The sequence below is a fragment of the Glycine soja genome, chromosome 4 (assembly GCF_004193775.1).
Source record: "Glycine soja cultivar W05 chromosome 4, ASM419377v2, whole genome shotgun sequence".
NCBI classification, from domain to species: Eukaryota; Viridiplantae; Streptophyta; class Magnoliopsida; order Fabales; family Fabaceae; genus Glycine; species Glycine soja.
Window position 1 is genome coordinate 40,655,104 of NC_041005.1, and position 16,985 is coordinate 40,672,088.

Below are 16,985 nucleotides of genomic sequence, written 5' to 3' on the forward strand. Positions count from 1 at the left end.
CGACAATTAAACAAGGTAACAATGAAAATAAATATCATCTACCTCGCATCGATGACTTGTTTGATCAACTTCAAGGATCTCAATGCTTCTCAAAGATTGATTTGAGAGCTGGATACCATCAGTTAAAGATAAAGGTGGAGGACATTCTTAAGATAGCTTTCCGTACTCGATATAGACATTATGAATTTTTGGTTATGTCTTTTGGATTAACCAATGCCCCTGCAAATATTATAGACTTGATGAATCGAGTCTTCAAGTCGTTCTTAGACCATTTTGTGATAGTTTTCATTGATGATATTTTGGTGTATTCTAAGAGTAAAAAGGAGCATGAGCAACACTTGAGGTTAGCCTTGCAAACCTTGAAGGAGCATAAGTTGTATGCAAAATTCTCCAAATGTGAATTCTGGTTGGATAGTGTAAAGACCCGCCTCGTCACTACAATATCACCACTCTAAATCGTGAGAATTTCAATTTTTAAATGAAAACTCTGTTAATTTGCTTATGAAAAATGAAAGTAATTTTTTTCTCGATATACATTCACCAAACAACGCACCAATACTTAAGTGAATACATACATACATACATACATATATATACATACATACATACATATATATATATATATATATATATATATATATAGGTATAGTAACTCAATACACATCATTCACATAATGGAAAGTAAATTTGTTCATACATATAATTAAATTTGTGATTTACATCCTCAATTCAACAAAAAGAATTATGGAACCCGCTATGGAGGAGTTGATTAACAAAACACAACTTCCTCCCAAAATAATCCCAACGTCATCACGTCGGCTCGGTGACTCCACAAAAGAATCTCACTTCTCGTACTCTATTACTGTCATTCTGCTCCCACGAACAAAGGTTCGCGATCATCGCAGGTACCAACCACATGGTACAAAAATTACAAGGGGTGAGTTTATTATAAAAGAAATTAATAAAAAGATCAAATAAACATAATTAGTAAGAAGACATTAACAAATATCATAAGCTTATACGAACATTCACTAGTCCAACACACACTCAACAAATAGTCATCATCAGTCCATAGTTCCAATCAATTATGCTCAGTATGATGCATGCACCTGACCTCAACTCTCAAACGTAATGTGGTACCATCCCCAAGGAAATAGTCTAAGCGTTGTAGAAGCAAAGCTTCCAAGATTATTTTGATGATGCCAAAGATTTTAAAAAGATGCATTCAAACAAGATTAAAGAAATCAAGAAGATTCAAGTGAAGATTCAAGAGAAGACTCAAGATATGCAAGAACCTCAAGAAAAGCATCAAGATAAGTATAAAAATAATTTTTCAAAGAAAAGATTGAATAGCACAATTTGTCCAAAGAAAAATCTTTTACCAAAGTTTTTTACTATCTGGTAATCGATTACCATAAGGCAGTAATCGATTACCAGAAGCCCAAAATAGTTTTATAACTGTTTTACAAAGTAGTAATCGATTACCATGGGCATGTAATCGATTACCAATGTTTTTGAACGTTGAATTTCAAATCTCAAGAGTCACAACTTGTGACAAAATATTTTCAAAATAGTGTAATCGATTACCAGTGGTTTTTGAATGTTGGATTTCAAACCTCAACATGAAGAGTCACAACTTTTGATAAAATAAACTGTGTAATCGATTACACCATTATGGTAATTGGTTACCAGTGACTGGTTTTGAAAAATTGCCAAGAGTCACAACTTTTAAAGTGACTGGTTTTGAAAATTTGCCAAGAGTCACAACTTTTACCAGTGACTGGTTTTGAAGAAATTGCCAAAGATTCACAACTTTTAAAGTGATTAGTTTTTGCCAAGAGTAAAAAATTTTAACATGGTTCTTCAAGAGCCATCAAATGACTACAAATATGTGACCATGGCACGAATTTCAAAAGAGTGAAAAACACTAATTCTCAACATCTTTCTAAAAATTTTTGTTCAACACTTACTTTGTCAAGAAAAGTTCATTGGGCAAAAACTTGTGCTATTCTATTTTCTTCCTCTCCTTGATTCTTACAAAAAGCTTTTCAAGAAACCTACTCTTGGTGACTGTTTTCAAGAGAAGGTCTTCTTGGTTGCAAACACCGAACACAAGGGACCAACGCTCCTTGGGTTCATTGCAAGAAGCAGGATTTGCTTCTTGGTTGATCACTGGACACAATAGACCAATGTCTTTTGGGTTCATTGTAAGAAGTGGGTATAACTTCTTGGTTGTTATCACTAGACACAAGGGACCAATGTTCCTTGGGGTTCATTGCAAGAAGTGAGAATAACTTCTTGGTTGTAATCACTGAAGACAAAGGAGGGAAGTCCTTTATGGTTCATTGCTTGTAAAGGATTTTACAAGGATAGTGGAAATCTCAAGCGGGTTGCTTGGGGACTGGACGTAGGCATGGGTTGTGGCCAAACCAATATAAATCCGGTTTTACATTCTCTCTTTCCTTAATCTCTTTTACTTTCTGTTGTGTTTATATTTCTTTAAAGTTACTTCTCCTTATTTATTATTCGAGTAACTTATAATTAAAGAAATAATTGAATCTAGGGAATATCTAAGAAAGGGAAATTTTCAATTAGGAATAGTCAACGAAATCTTAATTCAACCCCCCCCCCCTTCTTAAAATTTTTGAGGCCACTTGTCCAATAAGCATGTCCACATGACACTCTCACTTAGGAAAACTAGGCAGTAAGTGTCAAGGTCACCCTGTGGTCCACAGGCAACTCCTCCCCCCCTCCCCCCTACGGGTGATCAGCCTGAGTCTCAAGGGAGTTCCAAACCGAGTGATATGCCCCTAAGTACAAGTATTCATCCTCATGAGAAACTACAAGTACTTACTGACAAAGTTTATACTATTTCCATGTCATATGAAGTATGAAACATGAGCACCATCAATGCACTGATCGTGGATAATTAAAGATTCTAAGTCATCCCCCTCCAGAGATGCTTAAAACTCTTTAACCACTCTATTTCCCCCACCAGAGATATCCAACAAGGTCACTGCACCCCCCCATGTACATACACAACATACAACGTATGAAACATAGACACCATCAATACACTGATCGTGGATAATTAAAGATTCTAAGCCATCCCCCTCCAGAGATACTTAAAACTCTTTAACCACTCTATTTCTCCTACCAGAGATATCCAACAAGGTCACCGACCCATGTACATACACAACATACAATGTATGAAACATGGGCACCATCAATGCACTGACCGTGGATAATTAAAGATTCTAAGTCATCCCCCTCTAGAGATGCTTAAAACTCTTTAACCACTTTATTTCCCCCACTAGGGATATCCAACAAGGTCACTGCACCCCCTATGTCCATACACAACACACAATGTATGAAACATAGGCACCATCAATGCACTGACCGTGGATAATTAAAGATTCTAAGTCATCCCCCTCCAAAGATGCTTAAAACTCTTTAACCACTCTATTTCCCCCACCAGGATATCAAACAAGGTCACTGCACCTCCCATGTACATACACAACATACATCATTACAATGACATTTTCAACATCATCAACATCTCACTTCAATATCATTATCTACATCAACATTGTCTCATCTCATTTCAATGACATTATCAACAACATCAACATCATATCATATTAACATAATCATTAATAACAATATCAACTCATATCAACATAATCATCAATGAAAACATCATCTCACATCAATTAATATCCTCAATAATAGTATCATTAGTAAGTCGCATTCCGCATATACATGCATGTATAGTTCATGCTTGAGGTTCACACTCCCCAGGTCTTCAGACCACAAAAGTCTAATAGAAACAATAATGTTATTCATTAATAATAGATATATCGCATCTCATTAGTCAAAAACATTGTTTTCTTGAAAACCAGCATGCAACAGGGACAAACATACGTCCCCATAGTTAGGTTCCCTGACCCCAACTATGCTATTAAAAACTGTAAATGATAATAAACTCCTCTTACCTATCGTGAGCTCTACGTCAGTTTCTCTTTGTGTCACTTAGAGACCTCTTTCGTTCACGTTCATCAGTCCAAATACAAGGTTCTATATACCAAATTAAAGGAAATTTAGTGTAGATTTCAGAAACAAGGTTAATGACAACATTCAGGGTCAAATAACCCTGTCAAAACATAAAGGGCTGAGGGGTGTTTTAGATTCTACTAAAAGGAGACATCATTTTAAAATTTCGATCACGCCAATGTGACCGAGGTTCAGTGAAGGTCATGAATATAACATCAATGTTATAAAAAGATAACTTTTACAATGTCTCATTTTCAAGGGTTTTACAAAGGAAATGTAAAAACACCCTATTATAGTACCCAACACACAAGAGATACTAAGAAGAACTCAAACTAACTAGGAGAAAGGCTTAGAAGTCAAGATTACCTCAAAGAAGCTATGAAATTGAGGATTAGGGGAATTTTCTCCACCGAATCCTTGAGGAGGATTTTGAGGATTCCACTCCGATTAAAGTGTTCCTCTTGGTGTGGGGGTTCGGCGACAAGAAAAGGTGGCTTGCGGCGGCCACCGATGCTCGTGGGTGGTGGAGAAAGAGGTGTTAGGGTTTGGGTGGCGTTTTGTAGAGGAGGAGAGAGTGAAAATTGTGTTTTTCACGCTGAAGAACATATTTATAATCTGTAGATCTCGCTTAGCGAGCTCGTCTCGCTTAGCGAAAGTCCACTTTTAACACTTAGCACGACAATTTTCACTTAGCGCAACTCCCTCTGCACTAAGTCTCGCTCAACAGGCCAATTCTAGCTCAACGCAATTCCTTCTCGGGTTGGAATTGCGCTTAGCGCACCCTTCGCGCTTAGAGAGGCATCAAAAGTTGTTGTTTTCAAAATCCCAACGGTCAGACTGTGTAGAATTGTCTTAGGAACCTCGTCAAAATTTGAAGAGAATCCAACGGTCAACGAATCCAGGATCGTGATTTTACTGAAATAGGTTTGGATAAAATTTGAAATCTCATAATTTTAACTTAGCTCAACAAAACTCCACATAACTCAACATCCACGTCAAGAAATTCACACATGACTAATTCAAGTCATACCTCAACTCATTCAAGTCAACCATATAGTCAAATAACACGATAAATACAATTAAACATCGATTTATAATTAGTAATATTTCATGGTGTTACAAATAGTGCGACCTTTTTTGGTCATGCAGTATCTAAAGATGGGATAAGCATAAATATAAAGAAAGTGGAAGCGATTCAGGGTTGGCCTAAGCCTACATCGATGTAAAAAATTCATAGCTTTCTTGGACTTGCAGGATACTACCGTTGGTTCATTAAAGATTTTTTCAAACTTACAACTCCTCTAACCAGATTAATGCAGAATCAAGTTATGTTCCAATAGGATGATGCATGTGAACAAAGTTTCCAACAACTAAAGGATTGTTTCACATTTTCTTCTATCTTAGCCTTACCTTTGAGTGGTGGTGGTTATGTGGTTTATTGTGATACATCTAAAGTTGGATTGAGGTGTGTTTTGATGAAACATGGAAGGGTGATTACTTATGCTTCTAGACAACTCAGAGGCATGAGCAAAACTATCTTGCACATGATTTAGAGATGGAAGCAGTGATCTTTACTCTTAAGATTTGGAAGCATTACCTATATGGTGAGACTTGTGAGATTTACACTGATCATAAGAGTCTTAAGTACATATTTTAGCAGAAAGACTCAAATTTGAGGCAAAGGAGGTAGATGGAGCTCTTAAAAGACTATGATTGCACGATCGTGTACCATCCAAGTAAAACAAATGTAATTGTTGATGTTTTGAGTATAAAGTCTATGGGTAGCCTATCTCACATTATTGAAGTTAGGAGACCTGTAGTGAAGGAGTTCCAAGATCTTGTAGCTAGTGGAGTAAGGTTTGAGGTCACAGGCGCCGAATCACTTCTAGCTCATGTTCATGTTCGTTCCACTTTAGTGTATACCATTAAAGTCACTCAAGGTGAAGACCCTCATTTAAGGAAGATTGTGGAAGAGACTCAAGCAGGAAAGGTTTTTGATTTTGTAGTCGATTCTGAAGGTATGTTGCAGTTTGGCACTCACCTATGTGTTCCTAATGTAGGAGGCTTAAAGAAGAAGATTATAGAGGAAGTTCATCTTTCCTTTTACCCCCATTCATCCAAGTTCTACTAAAATGTATCAAGACTTGAAGGGGCTCTTTTGGTGGGAAGGGATGAAAAAAGATGTTGCTAAATTTGTATCTAAATGTCTAGTACATCAGCAAGTTAAAGTAGAGTATCAAAAGCATGCAGGCTTATTTAAGAGAATTGATATACCCGAATGGAAATGAGAAAGGATTACTATGGATTTTGTGACGAGGTTACCTAAAACCTCAAAGGGTTATGATTTGGCTTGGGTGATTGTAGATTGATTGACTAAGTCAACACACTTTTTGCCTATGAAAGCTACCTACTCAACAACTTAATATGCCAAGCTTTATTTTGAGAGAATACTATCTTTGCCTGGAGTGCCATTGTCTATAATATTAGATCAAGGTTCACAACTCAATTTTGGAGATCTTTTCAACAGGCCTTAGGGACTAGATTGGATTTGAGATCTTTTTGCCATTGTCTATATGGTTAATCCGAGAGAACAATATAAATCCTAGAAGATATGTTGCGTGCTTGCATGTTTGATTTTGGAGGTAGTTGGGATCAATACTTGTTTGGGAGGCATTGTTGATCTTTGATTGGGTGGTTTGAAGTTGGAGAGCCTTGGTTGGTAGGCCCAAATCTAATTCAAGAAGTTGTTGAGAAGGTCCAGATAATCTGAGATAACTTGTTGACTGCTTAGAGTAAACATAAGTCTTATTCAGATCAAAGAGATTGACCTTTAGAGTTTGGAGTAGGAGAACATGTATTTTTGCATGTGTCTCCCATGAAAGATATCTTATGTTTTGACTGGAAGGGTAAGCTTAGTTCCAGGTTTATTGGTCCTTTTGAGATTCTAGAGAGGGTGGGGCAAATGGCTTATTGTTTATCCCTCCCACCAGATCTATCAAGTGTTCACCTAGTTTTCCATGTGTCGATGCTTTGAATGTATGTTCATGATCCCTCCCACATTATTCAACTCCAGTCAGTGCAAGTTGATGAGAATCTCAGTTATACAGAACAACCAGCAACTATAGTGGACAAACGTGTGAAGTGTTTACGTTATAAGGATGTTGTGTTAGTGAAAGTGGCTTGGAGAGGGCCAGCTGGAGAAGAGATGACTTGGGAGCCAAAAATTGTTATGCGTGACAAGTACCCTAACTTGTTTGCGACTCAAGGTTAGTCATAGATCAAATTCAAGGATGAATTTTCTTTCAAGGTGGAAGAATGAAACGCACCATTTCATTTTTAACATATGTGTGTGTGTGTGTGTCTGTGTGTGTGTGTATACATACATACATACATATATATATATATATATATATATATATATATATATATATATATATATTCAAATTAAATTTAATAAAAATAATAATTTTAATTTATGTAATTAAATAATTGTATGTAAAAAAATATTTACATGTAAATTTATACCAATCAAAATGTTACTTTTGTTTAATTATAAAGATAGTGAAATCATTGAGCACATAAAAAAATTGGCATGACGTTATTTTAACTTAATATCTTAAGTTCAAATCCAAGATATCTAACCGTGTTAAATAGAGTTTTACCATTTATAATCATAGGTTAATGTTTGGGTGGTTCTTTATTTTTATTGAAGCTCATATATTTTTTTTAGGTAATTTGTATTGGTTAATTTCATTAGTAGAGGTCATGAAACACACGATTTCATTTTTCACATACACACACACACACATATAACAAACCCCCTCCCCCCGCCACCTCTCTTCCTTTCTTTCAAGAACCCACCCCCATTTCTTGAGCCCTCCCTCTTCGTCCCCATTTTTCTTCTCTCATGCTTCCACTCTTTATCTTCCATTGTTCCAAAATTCATTAAGTTTATTGCATTCTTGTAGCACTCTAAAGTAAGGGGGTTGGAGTAAAAGGGAATAACACTCATCTCCTTAAAATTCTTTATTTGATCTCTTTAAGGTAAATTTACAAGCCATTGGGTTAGATGAGTATTTTATAGCATAGATTAGTTATGGATTGTGAGAGGGGTTAGAAACTAAGTATTCAGAACTATTGTGGTTTCCTCAAAACCCTATGTATGTTAAATTTGAGAATTTTGCCTATTCTCTTGTTCTTTTTATTTTAAATTCTTAAATCTTGTGGAAAATATGGTGGTTGATCCTCCCTACGACATTAGAAGACATTGATTGCATTCTTTTTGGTTGTGAGTAGCTACTCTACTTAGTGACACTTTTTAAAATTCTTTTAGGAGAAACTAGTAAACTCCAAAATATACTCTTTTGTGATCTTTGAATTCTAGGAGTACTTGAGAATGAAGTAAAATGTTTATTTTCACTTGATTGGAATTTATTATGAGATTTTTAATAGTTTTGATAAGGTATTTAAAAGTGCATATTGGATTAGTTTTTATTTATTTATTGTGAGTTTATGATTGATTAATGTTCGCTACAACGAAGAGATAATGTAGTTTATAAGTCGAATATTCATAGTATATATGTTTTCTGTTTGCAACAATGAAAAGATAATGTAGGTTATGAGTCAAACACTTATAGTATATATGTATTTTTTTCGTTTGCTGCAACGAAGAAATAATGTAGCCTACGAGCTAAATGTCATAGTTCCATAATTACCATTCGCCACAACAAAGAGATAATATGACCTGTGTGCACATAGTAGAGTGAAAGTTTTTACAAAGTTGTTATTCTTGAATGCAAGTTTATATGTAGTTCTAAAAGTTTCAAGGGAGTATTCAATAGTTTCTAAAAGTGAGTTGTATTTATTTCACTTTTATTTAATGTCATTTAAATTCTTTTTGGATATAAAGACTCATGCTATGTTTATGCTCTCTTTGCTATCTATTTTGTATTTTATACTCTTACTAAGTCTTTGTGACTTACCCTTTCTTTCATTTTCCCCCTCTCAGATACACAGGTGGTTGAGTAGCTGACCTTTTGGGATTTGCCAACTTACCCAATAATTTGTTTATCTTTTTGGTAGACCTCCATTGCATTTGATGGAGAGTATTTTATTGTGACTCCAGTATAATGCGGCTATAGGGATAATGGTAGGAATAAGTGTAGAGAAAATTCCTTTATTTTGAAATATAGATGATCCTATCTTATAGATATGTTTATGGTGTAATTTTGATATTTTGAGACACTTTGATGCTTAGTATGTATGATCAACATCATTATTAATTGATATTTTGGATATTAAGTCAATGGCCTATGTTGTGACCCGTTGCCTTGATATCTAATTATTGGATCTGGATATATATATATATATATATATATATATATATATATATATATATATATATATATTTGTATGGATATATGATATGTTTTCATAGGTTATTCAATATAGGATTTGTCCTATTTTTAGGGAAAACTTTGTCGGATTTTTGGCAACCCTTTTGGGTGGTCTTTTAATTGTGATTTGGAAACTTTTAGGCTAGTCAGGCTAAGGAAATTATAGTTTGTGTGCCGGTCATGATCCAAGAGTGGGTTGTGACAGGTCATTTGTATTGGCTAAAATACATTTTTCATCCTTTTAGATTATATTCAGTTTGGTCATTAATGTTTTAAAAATTTCAATGTAGTCCTTAATGTTTTTGAAGTGAACCAAAATGATCCTTTTGAAACAATAATCATTTTCGATTTGAGATGAGTTTGAACCTTTTTTAACTAATTTGAAACGTGAAATTTATCTCCTTAAATTCACTACATGAAGATTAAAAAATTCAAATGATATTCGAATCAAAAGGGGTCAAACATGGTGGAAATCACGTGTAAAATTAGTCTCCTAAGTAACTGAAAAAGAATTTAATATTAAAATTTTCAATTTTCTGTTGCTTGTTAGATTTGTTTTTCATGCAATTTTCACTATGTTTATCACCTTTTTTTAGTCAATCATCAATAGGTTCTATAGTTTCATGAACATGAATCTAATGAGACAAATTTCACGTTTCAAATTACTCACAATAAGGTTCAAAATCGTTTCCCAAAATAACAAAAAATGATTATTGTTTTGGAAGGACCACTTTGACTCACTTTAAAAGCATAATGGACTAAATTAAACTTTTTAAAACAAAAAGGACTAAAGTGAATATAATCTAAAACATAAAAGACTAAAAGTGTATTAGCCTTATATATTATTATGTATTGGTGTCTTGAATTGAGCATACCTTATATTTAATTTAAGCATTTTTTTTATTAATAAATTTTTAGCTTATACAAAAAAGGTATTATAATTTAATTTTTATTATTAATTTTTTCAATCCCACTTTAATAGATTCTTAAAGTCGTTCCTAGTGGAGTCGATTTTATTTTTTGTGATTTTTACTTTCAATATATAATATTATTAGAAGTTGAAAAATGAGGAAAGGGGTTAGTCTTCCCCCATTAAATTTGTACCTAGCTATAGAAGTTGGTAGGTTGAATTTTCTAAAATAGGTCTCTAAAGGTGTAAAGAAATACGCCATAAATGGGTTGCCTTGACGGATCCAACCCATTTTAATATTCCTACAATCTATCACGAGTCATTTAATACAAAAGTCTAGCTACACCTCCAAGCTAGACCATTGTTATGATTAAATTAATAATCTTTTAATTGATATATTAATCATTTACAAAATTTATCCAACATAATTAGTTAGACTTAAATGTAATTTTGGTTCCTTACTTTTTAAATATGTAATTTTGATCTCTCTATTTTAAAATAAAGACATTTAATTCTTATGCTTTTTAAATTTTATAATTTTGGTCTCCTTATTTTAAAATGAAGACATTTAATCCTTTAATTTTATAAAAGCTATGATTTTGGTCATTACACCAAACCGAAAGAGTTGATTGTTAGAAGATTAATGTTGAATATGAGGTTAATTAAACAAATAATCTCATATCACATCACTAAATTTGAGCCACATTGTGTTAATCTTTTAACCGATCAATATTTCGAATTTGATGGAAGAATCAAAATCATGGATTTTAAAAAATTAAGGATTAAATATCTCTATTTTAAATTAGAATGACTAAATCTGCATATTCTAAAAAATAGAAACATTAAATGTCTTTATTTTAAAATAAAGAGAACAAACTTACAAATTATAAAAAATAAGATGAACAAAATTACCATTAAGCCAATTAATTAATACTATTAATCAACAAATAAATCATTCAACACATTAAGAAGTTAAGAACGCTCATGAGAGTAGGTGGGGTGTCAGTCTAAAAGGCATGGGAAACTCAACACCTTTCTACTAACCTTACATATTAACAGTCATTTCAAATTGACTGTGTTATGAATGAGAATTGGAAAAAATAAAATAAAATTCACATGTCACACTTGCTTTGATTAATGACAATGTACAACATTTCATTCAATGTACAACATTTCATTCAATGTAAATGTGATTGTGATGTCACATTAGTTTTCCAATATCCCTAATAAAAGCATATTTGCACTTTAGTGACGTTTCATGTGATTATGTAGGCAAGTGTAAATAAATTTAACTCTTCTTGTCTGTTGTCTCAGTTCTGGGATCCTCAATAATGATTTAAGTTACCTTTGTTCAAAGAATTAGAAATCTTCTTGATGGATTGAAGAAAGAAATATTTTACCCTGCCATTATTATTCATCAGAAGGCGTTAAACAAAAGTATATCCACAAAGATAAAATCTCATGGATACAAAATGAAATTGAACAAACTTCATCAACATGAATGGTGAGTTTCTTTACATGAGAAGAATCAACTGTGTAAGACATGTGTGTTTCTGTGTAAAACTGTATTGGAACGTACACTATATGCACATTTTCTTTTTTTATCTTGAATCACAAAAAGACTACACAATGTGTCCATAATTTGAGTCCCAAATGGGATTGTATATCCTAATGAGCATAGCTAGAACCTCCTTCATGTTAGGCCTAGTCTGTGGTGCATCATGTGTGCACTTCACTCCAACTTGGAGCAATTCACCCATCTCCTTTCCACCTTCAACTACCCCACATCCCTTCAGCAAAACTGGCACAGATTGACTCCAACCTTGTCTTCCAGAATCCATCATCATAACACGCCGGGTCCATTCCACCAAACACTCTTCCCCTCCATCCACTGCTCTTCTTGCTGTTGCTAGCTCCATGACCAACACCCCAAAACTATACACATCCCCTTTTGTTGTGGCTTGCCATGTTTGTCCATATTCTGGTGCAACATACCCCACTGTGCCAGCCACTATAGTGCTCACATGACTATCTCCAACATTAACAATTCTAGCAAGTCCAAAGTCTGTGACCTTGGCCTTGCCATCTTTGTCTAGCAACACATTACTAGCCTTCACATCTCTATGAACAATAGAAGGGTAGCACTCATGGTGCAAATAGACTAGTGCTCTAGCCACATCGATTGCCACTTCTAGGCGCCTTTTCCATGTCAACCTTTTTGTATTGGTCACAAGTTCCTCCAAGCTTCCACCTCCTATGTACTCATAGACAAGTATCTTCTGTGAACCATAGAGGCACCAACCATAGAGTGTGACAAGGTTTGGATGAGGCCAGTTAAATCCATGACCACTCAGAACCTTCATTTCGGCTCTGAATTCTTTTTCACCCTCGGTTCCTTCCTTCTGGAGCTTCTTCACTGCCACTTCTCTCCCATCTGGAAACATCCCTCTATACACTGTTCCATAGCCACCCCTTCCTATGACTCTCTCCTCTGTGAAGTTGGAGGTTGCTTTTAAGATGTCAGCATGTGTGAAAACTGTCTTGTTCAGGTGGAATATCTTGACAGTGTCGAAATACCATGCTGAGGATCCGGTGCTGCCTGAATCATGTTCTTGCTTCCTTGTATTCTTCATGAGGTATCCTGGTTCCACCTTTGGACTTTTCACCAAGAAACATATTACAAGGAAAAGAAGTCCAAAGGCCATGATAGTCAGTGCTAGAGCCAAAAACAAAGACCATTTTGTGGGATTTTTCAAGACATTGGGTGTCCTATTTCTATCATCAGGGACGTTAAAGAATAGGTTCAAAAGGGGGTCACCCAAATATGAATCATTGTCAAAAGTGAGTAAGTGTCCAGCTGGTGGGACTGTACCAGATATGAGAGGATTATATGAGATGTTGAACATGCTAAGCTCATCCAAGTGCGCCAAACTTACGGGAAATGCTCCGGAGAAATTGTTCCAAGATAAATCCAGATCCTGTAGACACTTCATGTTGCCAATATCACTTGGAAGTTCACTAGAAAAATTGTTTCTGGTTATGTTCAAGACTACAAGTGGCAAATCTACCATCTCAGGAGGGAATTTCCCAGTAAACTTGTTATCCCCAAAATGCAACATGCTGAAGTTCACCATTGTCCCAATTTCTGAAGGAATTTCACCACTCAATTGGTTCCCACTTAGCTGAACATACCCTGTTATGTGTGATGGTCTAGAAGAGGGATGAGATGAACACATGGGGAAAATACTATATCCTTTGAGCAACCTATCCCAAAGGGCCCTACAATTCTTCCTTGTTAGGATGGTATACACAAAGCTGAATGGAGGGTAATCAGCAGGTATCCATCTCTTCATTGCTAAGCACTCACTATTGCCAGCAACAACTCCCCCAAGGTTTCTATTATTTGATTCAAATGTGGCCCTTGCGTTCCTTCCAATTCTCGTTAGCTCAGAAGGAAATTTTCCCGAGAGTTTGTTGTTTGCAAGGTTCAGCCATAACATGCTTGAGCAGTTTCCCAGCTCTGGTGGGATTTCTTCAGATAACGAATTATCTGAAAGGGTTAGCCATAGGAGAGAACTCAAGTTTCCAAGGCTTGGAGGGATTGGTCCAGTGAAATTGTTGAAGGCAAGATCAAGTGCCATAAGGCGAGTCAACTTTCCCAATTCAGATGGAATAGGTCCAGAGAACTGGTTGTAGGTTAAGGTTAAGAAGGTAAGTCCAGACATTTGTGAGATTTCAACAGGTAATGGACCTGAAAAGTTATTGAAGCTTATGTCCAAACGGCTAAGGTTTGTCAATGTAAAAATGCCTGATGTGTTCAACCCTCTAGTGTAGGAATTTGAGTGCAGCACAAGAAACTTAAGTTGCTTGAATTTCCCAAAAATCTCCTGCACCTCCCCACCAAATTTGTTTCTGCTCAAGTCCAAGATGAACAAATTGGTTAGGTTCAAAAGGGTCTCTGGGATATCCCTTGAGAAAGTGTTGTTCCCCAAGAACAATGCCTTGAGACCAGAAATGGAACCAATTTCACTGGGAACATCACCAGTGAAATTGTTACTAGAAAGGTTGAGAACCTCTAAATTCTTGCAGTTAGCAACCTCCTTTGGGGGCTTACCATCAAACTCATTGACCGAAAGGTCAAGATTTTCAAGGCTACAATTAATTGGAAAAGCCTTGGAAGGAACAACCCCAGTGAGAAAATTCTCTGAGATTGAAAACTCTCTCAGCCTGTATAATCCAGTCCATAGGGTCCCATTCAGATGGTTGGTGCTCAAATCCAAGTATTGCAACCTCAAGCATTGATCAAAGAAGCCATCAATCCCACCACTCAAGTGATTGTCTGAAGCATTCAAAGTCACCAAACTATCACAAATGGCAGGGAAACTCAACCCAAGTCCCCCAACAAATCTATTAACAGAAAGGTCCACTGTTTGCAACTGTGTCAAACCCTTCAAGTTCAACTCTCCCATAAGAGTATTATGGGAGAGATTAAGATACACAAGCTGGTGGCTCCTCCTCAAGTCCTCAGGAATCACCCCAGAGAGAGAGTTCCAAGAGATGTCAAGGTGTGTGAGTTCAGTGAGTTGAGAGAAATTTTCGAATATGTTACCATATATGTCACTGTAAGAGATGTCTACTTTCACAACCCTCTTTGTTGTTCCGTTGAAGAGGTCACAAGAGATTCCTGACCAATCACAAGGATTTGAACTGTTCTTGTTCCAGCTTATGTACCCTCCTTTATTTGCAAGAGTTTGGGTTTGCAAATATGATTTCAGCTTTAGCAAAACTCGCGCGTCAGTTTCCAACGAATCCCCAACAACTAATTTACCTGTACAAAGTACAATCACCACAACTTCGGTAAACGTGAAAGACAACTAACAGAAAAACAGCATCAATAATCGACCTAGGAAACCAGAATAAACATAAAATAAATAGAGAATCTAACAACACCCCACCAAATAGATTGGTGCTTAATAACTTCAAATATATATATATATATATATAATGATTCTAATTTAAGGTATACTATGCAAAACAATTACAAGGTTCATTCATCATCATCAATAAAGCAATTATTATTATTATTAACCCCAAAAGGAGTTTGAGGCAAAAACTTTTCCTTTTTTGGGAAAAGGGAACAGAGTTTTGAGTTAGTACCTGAGAAAAGGATCAAGAAACAGACAAACAGGAAGCCCCATAAATCGGTTTCCTGCTCTGACATTAATGATGATGGTCCTTCTTCTCTTGTGGTATGTGTTTATTTTTCTTCTTTGAACAAAACTCATGTACTTGATGGAATAAAATATGAGTGAATCCTTGAAGGGCTCAAAACTGTGAAGCCATTGGTATGTGTGTGAGTGTGTTTTTGTTGGAATGGTCTACCAGTGCCGGGTGGTGGTGGACAAAAAAACAATTGAACTCTGAAGTCTGAACAACACTGCGGCTCGTGTCTTTATTTTCCATATTTTGCTTCTTGTGATATCATGCTGAGGGGTTTATTTTATTTTATTTCAATATGTATAAGTGAAGAATGAACGAACGATTGATGCTGTTTATTAATTAATAAAAGTATGGTTGATGTGGTTTGTCCCCGAATGTGAATGTCAGTCAAATCAGGTATGTGTTTCTAATCCGGGCTAGCTATTTGTAGACTAAGGAGTTCTAGTTTCACATTTTAACATATTCTTTTTATTACTCTCTCATTTATATATAAGGTTAATTGTTTTTTTAATGAGATTCACTAAAAGATATTAATATTTAAACATGAAATTTACCGAATAAGAAAGAATGTGTTGAATAGATATTCCATTATACAAGAATTAAATAGAATGTCACAACCCAATAAAGTCCAGCATCGAGATTCTTTAAATAAGTTGAAAGAGATTTCATTATCTGGTAAGATTTTATTGAAAGAAAAAAACTTATCTCTGTAATATTTAAGTCATGAGAATTAGTTTGATAATTTATGACTATGAAAATATCTTATTTTCAGAAAAAAAAATCAAAAAATATCTTACTTTACATTATAATACATATAAAGTTCAAGGATTAATTTTTTTGCACTTTTTATATATTTGGGATTTAAATTTAAATTTTTTATTTTATTAGGTATCAATTTATTATTGTTTCACTTTTAGGAACTAAGATGGGTATTACTATAAAATAACTTGTACTTTTTTATTTCTCTTTATGATATTACTTATTTTTTCTCTTTGGTTTTTAAAATATTGTATACAATTAAATTATTGTATAAATTTGTAAAATATCTTATAAATAAAATTTCTGATTGTATATGGATGAATATTAATTTGAGAGTCACAATAAGCAAAGCAAAGGAAATGGGAGACACAAGAAGCGAAGTCACGGCATTTTGGATTTGGTGGCAAAGGGGCGGTCGAGCCGCCATTGCTGACCTGTTCGACGAAGATTGGCTCGCACGGGTTTGACTACATTGCTACCACGCAAAGACAACTTCTTTGCTGAACCCATTTATAACACTTGAACAAGCAAGTATTTATTCACACATAAATGATTAGATAAAATTTACCATAAGCAACAAAAATTATTTGTCTTTTTTTAAAATATAAATAAAATTTAATTAATTTTATCTTATTTAATGAGATTAT

At 34.8% G+C, this 16,985-nt stretch overlaps 1 protein-coding gene across 1 annotated transcript; it reads right to left on the reverse strand.

Moving 5' to 3' along the window:
* Positions 1–11,738: 11,738 nt before the first annotated feature.
* On the reverse strand, positions 11,739–15,853 carry LOC114409691 (probable LRR receptor-like serine/threonine-protein kinase At1g74360). The gene is made up of 2 exons (XM_028373247.1): positions 15,517–15,853; positions 11,739–15,187 (listed from the first exon to the last, which is right to left on the reverse strand). The coding sequence occupies exons 1-2, from the start codon at positions 15,578–15,580 to the stop codon at positions 11,982–11,984; spliced, it is 3,270 nt and encodes a 1,089-aa protein (XP_028229048.1). The 5' UTR covers positions 15,581–15,853; the 3' UTR covers positions 11,739–11,981.
* Between the last annotated feature and the right edge of the window lie 1,132 nt (positions 15,854–16,985).

What these genes read in the sequence shown, in the direction of transcription:
- LOC114409691 (XM_028373247.1), bottom strand. Translation starts at nt 15,580, where the DNA reads ATGTCAGAGCAGGAAACCGATTTATGGGGCTTCCTGTTTGTCTGTTTC. An exon ending in TTTCTTGATCCTTTTCTCAG is followed by an intron (nt 15,188 to 15,516) that starts GTACTAACTCAA and finishes TACTTTGTACAG; the next exon opens with GTAAATTAGTTGTTGGGGAT.